General features: G+C 46.4%; 1 protein-coding gene across 1 annotated transcript in view; it reads left to right on the top strand.

The window, feature by feature from the left end:
- LOC146180686 (chitinase-3-like protein 1) overlaps positions 1 to 14377 on the top strand; it is a 51970-nt gene that overhangs the window by 21323 nt on the left and 16270 nt on the right. The window contains exons 7-8 of the mRNA XM_084577820.1: positions 2319 to 2480; positions 3830 to 3943. Of these exons, the coding sequence (XP_084433946.1) occupies positions 2319 to 2480; positions 3830 to 3943 (276 nt within the window). The remainder of the gene's footprint in view (positions 1 to 2318; positions 2481 to 3829; positions 3944 to 14377) is intronic.

Consider the following 14377-nt stretch of genomic DNA (forward strand, 5'->3'; position numbering starts at 1 on the left):
ACAACTCTCAGGCAGTCTAAGGCAGGCAATCTGGTTCAAGCCTTCCCACGAGAACAACTGGGGCGTTTTATTGCGGACGCTATTGAATAATGACGCCGTGTCCTTAGTTGTTCATACAGCACGAACTCGGGCGATCGCGTACGTCGAGTTTTCTGAAAGCAGCAGACGTGCAACTCACCACCACTTTCTCGAATTGGACAAACGGTAGAAACGTCATTTTCAAATTTCAGCTACCCGTGTTCATTCACGTGCAACGACATCAGCAAAATACGTTTTCGCATTTATTTTACTTAAGAATACGGGAAGAGCTAATCAGGGACGTTAGGTAAGGGCCTGGAGCCAAAGCGAGTACATCACTACGGAAAGAAAAAAGCAAACTGTAATAAACAAATTCAACCAGTGCACGAAGACGGAGGAGGCAAGCGACGGCGAACTAAGCATCCACAGTATGATGGCACGAAAAAGCGAAACACATTCGCGCCGCAGACTCGTTTAGGGTATCCATTTAATTTTCACGTCGTATACGACGTGATTATACCCTCATGAAAAAATAAAATGACTGACGAGATAGGCGCGAAATACCAATTCTCTAACTCACATGAGCGCACAACCAAGAAAATGTTTCACAGCGGCCTCACGTACAATACAAGCAAGCTAGAAAGCGTACGCGCGCGCGGAACCAGTTTTCTGTCACGTGTAGACTGGGCAGACGCACGCAAGTGAGTAGGAGTGCACGTCGGCCTGTTCGATTGGTTACGCGGAGCCGGTCGGAGACGTTGCTGTTCACTGGCACCAGCAGCGCCATGCTGCGACCCTTGTGTTCCCTTTTTTTCAGCAGCAGCGGAGGATATATAGAAAGAGCGAGCTCCATGACTCCAGCGCAGCTACGTTTGAGTGACGTCATGTTTGTTGTATGACTAGGCAGAAACGAGCGCGGTGTCTGTTTCGGCGGCGTTGATTGAGTCTAGTCATAGTATCCACGTGGTTACCCCTGGGTTGAAGGTCAAACACGCGCCCGGCGAAGAATTTACATAGCGAGAAGTAAAAGCTTTCGCTTTTAAAATTGTTTGCAAGTCTACAAAGCCAGCTTAACAGCAAGTTTTTAGCCAATCCTATACGAGCCGATGTGTGCGGTCGTCTTTTCACTGGAAAGCGCGCATGTAACTGATGTTTATTCGCAAGGCTTAATTCATGCTTCTATGCCCTACTAAATTCATGATTGCTGCGATTGCTTGCATCTTATCTTTAAAGACCAGGATGGCTCTGTTATCCTCTTCTACGTGACCGCCTCTTTCAAAGTGACGCAAAAGTTCGAAGACTGATGTCAGCCAATGAGGCGCTCGGTTATAACAGTGTTCGCCGAATACCTGTCATCGCCACTTGACACCGGAGCGTAGGAGCATGAGGCTACCTTCAGACGCCCGCCTTCGTGAGCAGTTATCATGGTAACAGTTTCTCCACATCACATGCGAGGAATATCTCGTGGAGGTTATTTGGTAACTTGTCCGGATTAATTCGCACTAAAACGCAAATAGGATGTCTCAACATTGCATTTTCTAGCCGTACACTACTATATCATCGCCGTAGATGCAAACAGCGCAGGCGCAAATGGGCTCGCATGTACACCAATTTCGTAGGCTTGCGAGAAATCTGGGTTGATGTTACGGCTTTACACTTCTCTAAAGCATTGTGTCATAACACATGCCGAAGTTCCTCGCTGATTTCAACCCTATTTCGGTAGTGCCTGCTTGTAATTTTAGCGCATAAACTCTTACGAGAGGCATAATATCTCTCGAATGCATCGGGCTCGAAGCCATTTGCAGAGCTTCCTTTTATACTTAGGCTTGACGTCAACTGTGATACAACATCCGTTCCACCTCAGTTGTTCGATCGCTTTGGCGATCTTTACGTATCAGGCCGCAGGAAGCCAGCCACTAGATGCCAGTTTACCTCTAGCTTTTTGCTACGATGTCTCTCATAGTCGCTAAAAAAGTTTGGTACACTAGGTGCACGTGAATTATTTTTCAACAGTAATAAAAGATAATATAGGACCGAGAAGACAATGTTCAGAACACAGGTGTACACCGAGAACTAAGTAGTGTTGCTCCTGCTTTCTCCTTTCAACCATTGTACTGATGAAACGCAGTATTTCGGACGCTTGGCGTATGCTAACAGAAAAACCAGCCGAAAAGACCCGTCTATGAGGGGAAATTGCGCACAGGGCGACGTTTGTGATGGCGTCTTTTCGACATCTGATATTTCTGTATCGGTCATCGTCTTAATTCTTTCATCGCTTGCTTCTTCCTGGACACACGCAGAGTCATGAGATCGACAAGCTAGCCCAGCTAGCAGCCCGGTCCCCCAAGTCCCACCTGTGCTTCACGCTCATTCTGGGTGGAAACCAGTTCGAACTGCGGGATGTCGCACAGCATGGACTCGGGGCAGCGGCGAAGCACGTCAGGGACACTTCGTACGGGGAGGCAAGTGCATACATGGCCTTCTTTGTATCAGGAGTGCATTCAGGCGCCAATGCGCCTCTGCACAAGCTATTAATGGAAGTAGCAGCAATGATTGTTGTAGCTATGAGCGACAGAAAGCACCAACCATAGGTAAAGACGCCTGTTCACTTAACTCCCTTTTTTGAGGGTGTGACGCGAGAGCAATCGTAGCTTTGGCTTCCTCTGCCTGCTCACCTTACGGATCTTCGTTCGCGCACATGCACTTAGATAATCGCTTAAATATATATCTCACACGTCCTAGTTAGCATGCGGTCGTAATTTTCCACAATAGGAGCAAGACCAACCGACACAGATATGCAGCCCCGCTGGAACCCAATTTACACGAACGCGCATGCTTATATATCAGTATAGCGTTTCTACCTCGGAATCCAAGGTTTAAGGTAGGTTCTTTTGAAATATATAAGGAGACCACAACGTTGGTAGCGCCTGCCAACGCCTACGCTGCATTTTCATGACGATGGGGCGTTTATCGCTATTGCTATATTTCACCCAAAGTGTCTGCTTAAGCCTTATGAGAATCCCATTTCAGGAACATACCGTTATCAGCTTTACGTTCTTCGGAATACCTGTCTTTGGTGTTGTCAGAGAGCTGAGCGAAAAATCACGAATATGCTTCTGGATGGGTTATGGTTGACAGGCTACAAGGCCAAGCACTTACTGATCCACGAATTGCGTTACGTCACGAGTCCGCGATGGCCGAGTTAACAGGAGCAACCACTCGAGACGCCTCGTTGAGCAGGAAGGTTGACAGTGAGATCGAGTTCTCAACTACCATTAAATCCCCGGCGAGACACAGTGATCTTAGGCAGGAAGAGACGTCCTTTATATCTGTGTCGGGTTTTTTTTTTCAGACTGTGGTGGCTTATGGCTCTGTGAAAATAAGTATGCTTGAAGCATTAGAGTCACCAATAGAGCGAATAGGAGAGTGTATGTGCTGCTTGAAAGAGGACGAACAAGTGCTGCCGCAGACGGGAGTCATTAAAGTTGCCAGGTCGCATACCCTTAAAGGGTGAGCTTACGCAGCCCTGTTCCCGGTGCCACAAATATTTGTTGTTTTATTTCGCCAATTATTGCTTGGTTTATGGGGTTTTAACGTCTCAAAGCGACTCAGGCTATGAGAGACGCCGTAGTGGAGGACTCCAGAAATTTCGACCAGCTGGGGTCTTTAACGTGCACTAACATCGCACAGCACACGGGCGCCTACGATTGCTTGACTATTGCTTTAAAAGGCATAGGTGGCTATTGTAGGCAGGTCTATAAACTAGCCGCGTTGATTCTGTTACATCGCCTCTTCGATCTCTTGCTTTCAGATTTGCAAGAGGCACTGGAACGAGGTGAAGTACATCGAGCCCGCCATCGGCTACTACGCGCGTAGCGGCAGGACATGGGTAGGCTACGACACCGAGAAGACCATCGCGGCAAAGGTCAGCGACCCTTTCACTCACTCTGATCGGCGTCATCATCTTATTATTATTGATCAATTACAATGAAGCAGCACTCAACGCCGTTGCTTCCATTGAAAGTGGAGACATCATGAGAAAAGTAGAGCTCTGTGACAAAAAGACATATTTGAGATACTGCGAATTTCCGTGTTTTTTTTTTTAGGGTTTTCATCGAGATGGCATATGGTGTTGGTAGCCAACCGCGAGCACCGAAGCTTTGATTCAGGGAAGGATATGTAGGAGGACGTTTTGTTGGGCTAGTTGGTGCAGCATTTGTTAAAAATGGACGAATCGCTAATAACACATTCACATGAAAGAAGACTCGGACAAGCGCTAGCTGACAACTGATCTTTTATTAAAGGGAAACACATTCACAGTGAAGGGAAGGGAAGCACCTGATTAGCGCCGCCATGGTGTGCCTATATAATGTGTGTTTCCCTTCAATAAAAGCTCAGTTGTCAGTGAGCGCTTGTCCGTGTCTTCTTTCATGTGAATATGTTGTAAGCGATTAGTCCAATTTTTAAAAGAAGATACGGAGGAGGATAGTATTAACTTAATAAGGATGTTCGCATGAAGACAAGCCCTCCACTGAGCTCTTGCCACCTATAACTGGGTAAGCCTCTCCTTTCGCCATTTGGGCAGAAGGCGCTTGTATCCCCCTGAGGCTTATGTTTAAGCAGTTGCCCACTCAATCGATGCAAGTTGCCTTGCCTTGTGACACACATGTACTTCACACACACTCAACTGAACACATTCACACCGCCATCGTGGGCATCTACAAGGCTGTTCTAAAACTCCTTTTGTCGGCCTCCACCGCTATGCTAATTTGCATGGGCCTCTTCCTTTTGGATTTCTTTTGTTAACTGAAACTTTCTCGTGACTCCAAGCTTAGCTGCCCTTCATTTTCTAGCTAAGGTCAGCGGTTACTAGCTCAGGCGGGCATTCATTTCATTCTAGCCTCCGCTCGTAGCTCTTTCCACCCATACCGGATCACAACAATCTTCTCGCCCCTTTGGTCCAGTATGTCTCTACAACTCAATGTCGCTCATCGTCATGCAGCCACGGAGCACCGCTCGCGGCTCTTTGGGCGTTTTAGGGCATTCAGGGAGCGACGGCACTGTTTTGGTCCATATCTTCTCGCCCGCGGGACTATTAACCGCACACTGTTTATCTACTGGCTGAAGCCCTCTCAGTTTCCTTCAGCGCACGGTTTAGGAGGCCACCCTCCAACTTCGGCTTGATAAACGCCTTTACTTACCCCTCATCCGTCACTCAGAGTACCGGAGGCTTGCTTCGGCACACCCAAATGATTGCGCTGATTGCCTCCTCCTGCCCCTTCCTCTATCAATATATTTCCGACCACTCCTATCCCAACTGTCCCTCCTCCTACACGAACCTAACCCACTGCATGCTCATTTCACTAGCCGGCAGCTCAGCAGCCGGGTTCCAATATTTTTTCTTACATTGTCACCTAAACCTCCTTGGCATTGAATGAAAATAACAGCGTCGACTAGTCGCGCAAAACATTGACATGTGCGGCCTGTAAGTTGTTGTCATAATAAAAGTCTTATACAACTATTAATATTACGCAAGAGGTGCTAATACCTATCACTCGCAATCCTGACCTTGTGTTAGTATTGTAGTTTAAAGTTGACTCGGACCATGTGGCTGCTGCATATCATATAACTGTGTCTCACTTAAGATCCACTTACCTTAGAAGCATAAGTATGAGCCAACTGAGCAGACTCTTCCTATCTACCACCATAATTTATTGAATTTAAATTAGGTGACTAACGATTGATAAGGAGCCGCACAAGAACATTCATATGAATGCAAAATAGGATCTCTATATGCAGCAGAAACTTTGGAATTGAATAATTTTTCCATTCCATGCCTTGAACCTGGCGCAGCAGCCTGAACGTTTCATCGCTCTGAAAGGCGGTCTAACTGCGACGGCTCGCTAATGGTAGCCCCATTGAGTATTTAGCACCAACTACTGGAGTCGCCAATGAGTTAATGAAATGGCTTAAAAGCACCGAAAGTGAAGTGTGCATCCGACCATAGCCACAATGACGGAAGTTTGGCACTTGCAGGGGAAAAAAATGATACAACAACTGCTCCTCGCAGGCACTCGTGCCAGGTTCGAATCCCCTGCTGGGACAAACTCTCCGTCATTTGCGACATTTATTTCAGGGTTGTGTACTGTTCTTTGTAGCCTTACGGCTACGTCTCAGTGTATGTTAATGAGTAAGGACTCCCCATTTACAAATATGCACCACCTCGGGGAATACTAATAGTGGAGTAAAGCCGATCATATGTAAAATTTTTACTTATTGGTCTCCGCCTCAACACGGCCTAGTTAGATCATGCTAGTGAAAGCATTTTATATAAGTAAAAGTTACTGGTGGTCTGGAAGGGGTGGACGGCACTCACAGTCGAGGATTTCGATAACTTCTGCCATCCTGCGGGCCTTCGGGATCAGATCTTGCTGATCGGACAGTATGGCTCTCGGCAGAGCAGCTTTTCTTCAGATTAGTTTAATGTTAGTTTCCAAGATTGTGGCAGGTTCTATGCTATAGAAAAAACCTTCCCTCTAGAATAATTCAGTCCAAATACAGAAAATTGGCCAGTGGGTCAGAATAAAAAACGCGGATTGCAGGAAATCAAGAATAACGGCCTGAGAGGAGGGTTAGTTTATGATAAAATGAACAGTGGTGCAACAAAGACACAAACAGTTATGTTTCTTCATTGTTAGTGTCGTTGTTAAACCACCGTTCATTTTTTCAGGAAATTACGGCATGTGAATACCTGTCTTATTTTTGGTGATGTGGTTTGCACTCGGTTAGACCTGCACTATGCTCTCGGGCCTAGAATCTCCGTAACGTAGCAGTGGCACAGTTAAGGTTATTTGAAGACGACAGTATTTAAAAATGTCTCCACCAGGAATCGAGACACTATCTTTCCTATCATCAGCCGAGAGAAACCGATCGCAATTCTCCTTGTCTTACATGGAGATGATAGTGCTCTCAATGACGATGCGGTTAATTATAATGATGCTGCATAGTTATAAAGATACTGATGGTAGTAGTGATAAAAATAAGAATGCATTTAGTTACAACCATGATTGTAGCGATAGTGATGATGAAAATTACAATAACGATGCAGTTAGGAAAAAGTCCTGCAAATTAGCTTTCGCCATTTCCACTCTTCAGCAGACTTAAGTGCAGCCTAGTGATTTTTTAATGAGCGAAGCAGTTATTCTTCGAACTGCAACTTTGAACGTCAAGAAATATGTATTTTAAACTCTAATCCAGAAGGAAGACCTGATGTTTAACCATGAGCCTCTCCACAGCCGCGCCGGGCTCCACCACTCCCTTGATCACGTCACTAAGCACGTGTCTAACCCCGTGATGCACCGCCGCAGTTGCTCTTTCGCAGTCATCGGCCCTCCGCCCATGCACTATATAAGCGCCGCAGCTACTTAAGTAGTCGCTCCCTGTGGCCATAGAGGCCGGGCCTAGTGAAAGAACGGCTCGGCATAGAACTAGGAAACACAGTGGGTAACTTTGCTTAACTAGAGCTTCCGCGCTTCTCGCTAACAATGACAGAGTTAAGCGGTTGTAAATATTCATGGCCAATTTCAACACAAATGAATGATGGTACTAAAATGAACACTTTTACTTACTGATGACTGAGTGTTCATTGATTTTGGCAGGAGTGGCAGGAGGAGGGGGGCTATCGACAACAGGTTGAAATCACGTGTGTCGAAGTATAGCCATGGATAACTTAGTCCGACAAACACAAACAAGATCACTGTGTCATCAGTGTTACAAGTGAGTGAAATCTGCCCTATTTTTTTTTTGTCCACGACTTCAGCAGTGAGCGCGTGTCAGTATCGAAATGACAAATTAGTGTGGCCTGGTTCTGGCTACATCTCGTGTATCGAAGTATAATCATGGATAACTTAGTCGGACGAACGCAAACAAGATCGCTGTGTCATCAGTCTTACACGTGAGTGAAATCTGCCTAATTTTTTTTGTCCATGTATTCAGCAGTGAGCACGTGTCAGTATCTTAATGACAACATCGTGTACTCTCTGGCTAGAAAACGCCTGCAAAGCACCGAACATTTTCCCGCTGTCGTATACACGGTGATGTTAAGATAAAGCTTTTCGCAGACGACTGCGTTCTTTATAGCTCAGTCAAATGTGTAGCTGACCAAATTAAACCTAACAACGCCCTCGCTGATGTTTCAGGCTTGTGCACAAATTGAAACATGTTTTTAAATGCTGACAAGTGCTTAGTCCTTCGTATATCTAGGAAAAAAACCGTTTTAAAACAAACTTATTATGTGGATGGCATCGCACTTAAGGAATCGCCTGCTGTTAAATACCTCGGAGTTACTATTACACACAATCTGAGTTGGGATCTTCATATTAATACAGTTTGCAACAAAGCCTTTAAATCTCTGGTTTACTCAACGCAAGCTTTCAAAAGCACCCGTACATGTGAAGCTAGCAGCATATATAGCGTTAGTCCGCCTATGTCTGGAGCATGCTTCGTGTCTATGGGACCTTTATACGGCGAAAAACATTCACAAAATAGAAAGAGTTCAAAGAACAGCGGACAGATTTATTTGCAACAAATATAAACGCACTGATAGTGTGACAGAAATACTTGGTTATCTGGTTCTCGATACACTTCGAGCGAGGCGTTCTGAATGCAGGTTAAAATACTTGTATTTAATGTATTGTGATGGACTTTAGAGTTTAATGATATGCCCTTCGGCCTTTGTAATTCAACGGCAACATTTGAAAGAATGATCGATATTGTACTTCGTGGCCTAAAATGGAAAACCTGTTTATGTTACTTGGAAGACATTGTTATCTTTTCGTCAACTTTTACCGACCATCTCACGCGCCTGAATGAAGTCCTCACGTGTCTTGCTTCAGCGGGCCTTCAGCTCAACACCAAGAAGTGCCACTTTGCAGAGAAGGAAATTAAAATATTGGGACATCTGGTCAGCCATAACGGCATTCGTCCAGACCCTGAAAAAATAATCGCGGTCTTGAACTTTCGCCGTCCGCAACGGGCTACAGATTCGCACAGTTTCCTCGGCCTGGCGTCCTATTTCCGGCGATGTATAAGGCATTTTGCAACTATTGCTGCGCTACTTCTTGAACTACTTAAAGCGCGCAGCCTTTTTGTATGGACTGAACAGTGCAACACTGCTTTTAACGACCTAAAGCCCGCCCTCACATCAGCTCCCATTCTTGGCCACTTCAGCGACAGCGCTCCTACCATCCTGAACACTGATGCCAGTTGTCAGGGTCTTGGCGCTGTCCTGCAGCGTGATGCAACTTCGCGTAAGAAAGTTATTTCCTTCGCCAGTCGGACCATGACTCCAGCTGAGAAAACCTACACCATTACCGAGCAGGAATGTCTCGCCGTCGTCTGGGCTGTTCAAAAGTTTAGCCCTTATCTATATGGTCGGCATTCCACAGTTGTGACCGATCACCACGCAGGAATGTCTCGCCGTCGTCTGGGCTGTTCAAAAGTTTAGCCCTTATCTATATGGTCGGCATTCCACAGTTGTGACCGATCACCACGCACTGAAAAATTTGACAGGCAGACTTGGCCGTTGGATTCTACGCCTGCAAGAATACCATTTCGACGTCGTTTATAAATCGGGTCGCCAAAACCAACGCTCTTTCTCGCTGCCCAGTTTCGGAATCAGCCTGCTGTTTTTCTTCACAATGCATTTCCACCTCTGACCGCAGCCAACCATCGCCTCCACCGACGCATACCATAACAGTTTCTTTTGACGGCTATGAGAACAAACACGCTCTCCGCTCGCAGCAATTAGCTGATGCCTACTGCCGGCCCTCATCGACCGCCTTATCGGTGCTTCGAGGCCATCCAACGCTAGGCTTCGCCGACAGCTTCGCAATGTCAAGCTTGAAGATGGCATACTACGCCGCTACGTGTATTATCCTGATGGAACTCGCTGGCTCCCAGTCGTACCGCGTGTGCTTCGTCCACGTATACTAGCGGCTTTCCACGATGACGCTACTGCAGGTCACCTTGGTTTTGGCAAAACATATGACCGCGTGAAAAAACGTTTCTTTTGGCCTGGCCTGTCAACCACCGTAGCTAAATACGTTGCTTCCTGCCATCTGTGCCAACGTCGCAAGCGGCCGGCTTCTTTCCTCGCTGGCCTCCTAAAGCCCCTTCCCTGTACCGCTACGCCATTCGACGTAGTCGGCATGCATCGACTTATATGGTCCTCTACCTCTCTCCCATGGGGGTAACCATTGGATTATAACAGCTGTCGACCACCTTGCACACTATGCTGAGACAGCCCCTGTACCGACTGGTTCCGCTGAAGAGGCAGCTAATTTCTTTTTGCGATTAATTGTATTGCGTCATGGCGCTTGCTCGCTATGCTGAGACAGCCCCTGTACCGACTGGTTCCGCTGAAGAGGCAGCTAATTTCTTTTTGCGATCAATTGTATTGCGTCATGGCGCTCCTTGCGTGCTCCTAAGTGACCGCGGGACGGCCTTCTTATTGACAGTCGTATCCGAAGTTCTTCATGCGTCATCCACCCTCCATAAGACAACCTCAAGCTACCATCCCCAGACTAACGGTCTGAGTGAGCGATTTCATCGCACCCTATCGGATATGATATCCATGTACATCACACCGGATCATCAAAATTGGAATACTATTGGTTGAAACTGGTTAACGCATCTATTAACGGCTCCGAAGTGGAATCCTGCTTTCCAAATTTCGACATTTTAGATGCGACCGGTTCGACCGGAGAGGCGGCGGCGTCCTTATAGGTGCTCATCCCACACTGCTGTGCACTCGTGTCCGAATAAATTCTCCGCTGAAATTTCTTTTCATTAAATGCAATGTCGCGCATCCACATTTAATCATCGGTGTTTACTACCGCCCCCCCAGACACAACTAATACTTTTGTTTCCGAGTTTCACGACGCCCTTCACGCTGTAACGTCCCAATTTCCAAACGCACCCATCCTCATGTTTGGTGACTTCACTTTTCCGTCAATTATCTGGTCCGATCTCGCACCTACAGCCTCGAAGCAAACCATTGAAAGTCATTTCGTTCACACGTGTTTAACATTTGGATTATCACAAATGGTCAATTCACCAACTAGAAGCACCGCGCGCGTTTCTAACATCTAATTGATGTCATATTAACATCGCATCCCGATAATCTCTCTCCCATCAGCTATCTTGACGCCGTCAGCGACCACTTAGTAATCCACGGAACATTTAACCGCATGCGCAAACGTCCGAACGCTAGAACTAAAAAAATATTATTATACGATAAAAGTGATTACTTATCTATCAACACTGAGCACGAAGAATTCTGCGACATATTCCCACCTGAGTTTAAAGAACGTTCAGTTGAAGTAAACTGGTCAACGTTTAAAACTAAAATGCCGTACCTAATCAAAAAGTACTCACCTGTGAAGATTATTCGCGACCGTCCTTTATCACCATGGTTTACATCATCGCTTAAACGATTAAAAAACAAAACAAAATGACCCTTCAGAGCGGCAAAATCTACTAACACCCCACGTGCATGGCAGAAGTATCATTCTACCATAAAACTTTTTCGCTCGCTCCTAGTAAAGTCTAAACGATTATTCTTTTCATCGACACTACCTTTAGTAATCCGCAACAACCCTAAACAGTTCTGGAGGATTAATAATCCAAAACGTTCAAATACACGCGTGTTCTTAACTAACGAGTCAGGCATTCCTTTATCTGATGGCGACATTGCTGAAGCCCTCAATCGTGCATTCAGTGGGGTTTTCTCTCGAGAGACTAACGCAAACCTCCCTTCCTTTCCCATTTTAACTCATCTGAATAGACGGACATCACATTTACACATCATAGCATAGCAAAATTTATCGACTCTTTGAAGCTCACATCATCGGCAGGAGTTGACGGCATCAACACAAAGGTTTTGAAGAACATTAAGCATATAACTAGCATAAACCTAACACACATTTTTCAGTAGTCTATATCATCTGGCGCAGTCCCTTAAGACTGGGAAGTACGCAAGATCGTTCCAGTTCCTAAGAAGGGCTCAGGTAACACTTTTCGCCCCATTTCTCTCACAAGCGTATGTTCTAAAATCATGGATCACGCTATTTACTCTCATGTCATCAACTTCCTAACATCCATCAAATTTTTCCATCCCAATCAGCACGGTTTTCAGAAAGGCCTTTCTTGTGCCACGCAACTTGCATTGTTTTTAAACGACATTAGTTCGAACTTAGACCTTAATATTCCTACTGATCCACTCTTCTTAGATTTTGAAAAAGCGTTTGATAAGATTCCCCACAAGCGACTATTACTAATACTTTCAAGAATTAACTTAAATGCACCTGTATTTAAATGGATCGAAGATTTCCTTACTAACCGCTCCCAGTTTGTTCTCGCTAACGATTACGCTTCCAGCCTCACCCCTGTTCTCTCCAGTGTACCCCAAGGTACCGTACTTGGTCCTCTTCTTTTCCTTATTTATATTAATGACCTACCCAGCTCCATCTCGTCTAATATCCGCCTTTTTGCCGATGACTGTGTTATTTACCGTCCCATACATAATCCTACTGATAATTTGGCTGTTCAGGCCGATCTGGCAAAAGTCGAGGAATGGTGTCAGTTAAGTTTGCGGGCTTCGCACGGAAGCGAGATTCCGAAGGGGCGGCCAAGGTCAAGGGGCAGTTTGACGCGGGCAGATTTATGACGGTCGCGCGGACGACCGCTTCTCGGAAGTGAGCCCAGAACACATGGCAGCGGGCGACGCCGCCGGCTCTCTCCGTCCCGTGCCGCGAGGGAGGCAGAACAGTGCAGTTAGAGCGCACAGCATAAGCGCAGTGGTTGTAGGTTAGAGCGCACAGCATAAGCGCAGTGGTTGTAGGTTCGGCGCTAACTGCGGTGTCTCCCGGTTCGAGTGGAGAGGGCGCGGAGGCCATAAATCCCGAAACGCGGCGTAACACGGGCCTTGGGAGAACACGCTGTTGACATGTCTTCCCGAGAAGACGCCTGTGTGTCCCTTTGAATCCGCCGCCCGCGCGCAACCGACCAAGAGCAGGGATCGGAATGTTTGGGCCTAAGGTTTGCGCGTGTGTGTTTTTATGTATTTTCGGAAGTGTAACCGTTGACGCCGTTTGTCTTTGCGACTGCTTGGCGCCGCTTGCGTGGCAGGATTTTGGAGAGGGAAAAGTCGCAGATGTATGTGTTTGTGTGCGCAACCACTCGCCGCTTAGTGCGTGCTTTGTGTGTGTTTTATTGGACATGCGTAGGAGAGGGGTATATGTGGCACAATGATTGGCCAACCCATTTTGAAACACTAAATGTTATTGGCCACAGAGTGGCGTACGTTGATTGGTCAACGGACAAAACTGGAATTTTGAGCGCTAAGGAAGGAGCGTGGAGACAGTTGGGCTCGGAACAGAGTTGGGCTCGGACGAGAGTCGAGGGCAGACGGGTTGTTCGAGAGGGAGGCTAGGCTGGCGGAGGTCTCAAGGGACTCCGGCCTAAAGTGTAGCAGGCGGCCAAGGCCTGATTCTGCTAGCCTCTGACCTCAGATCGTTCACCAGTCGCAGTTAGCCCTCTACGTTTGATGTCGCATCCGACGACATTTGTGTAAATACGCTAATTGTAAAAAGTGTAAATAAACGTGTACAGTCCGAGAAGAGAAGTCGTCATCACCGCACCGCAATGTGTCACTGAGCCACGGACGCAGCGGTGGTCCCCAACACCACTCGGTACGAGCGAAGGCAGCAGAAGAAACAGCAGGAACACCTGCTGTATAGGGAAGCCCAACATTCCCCCACGCCTTTGCACCTTTGAGTTTAACTGTGTCGAAACTAGTTAATGCCCCTAAATTTTAACAAAACGGCCCTAATTACCTTCCACAGACGCCAACACTATTCTTCGTACAACTACTTACTAAACGGAACTACTACCTCCTCGGTATATTTTTTGAAATATTTAGGTGTCACAATTTCCAGTGATCTTACATGGCATTCTCACGTTACATCCGTTACTAACGATGCTAACCGCACACTTGGCTTTCTACGGCGTAACCTAGCTCAGGCACCTTCTTCTTATGTAACTTATGTAACTCTTATCTAGCTTATGTAACTCTTGTAAGGCCCAAATTGGAGTACGCATGCGCATTGTGGGACCCGCATCTTCAAAACTTGATATCTACCATGGAATTAACACAAAACCGTGCAGCTAGATTTATCTTCTCTGACTATTCTCGTAATACTAGGGCCATTAATCTAAAAGCTAATGCTGGTCTCCCAAGCTTGCAAGCACGCCGTAAAATATCTAGACTGTTTATTTCGTAAATTTTATCATGCCTTAT

Source organism: Amblyomma maculatum, chromosome 8 (genome assembly GCF_055883805.1).
Source record: "Amblyomma maculatum isolate TAMU_Amacu chromosome 8, ASM5588380v1, whole genome shotgun sequence".
Taxonomy (NCBI): domain Eukaryota; kingdom Metazoa; phylum Arthropoda; class Arachnida; order Ixodida; family Ixodidae; genus Amblyomma; species Amblyomma maculatum.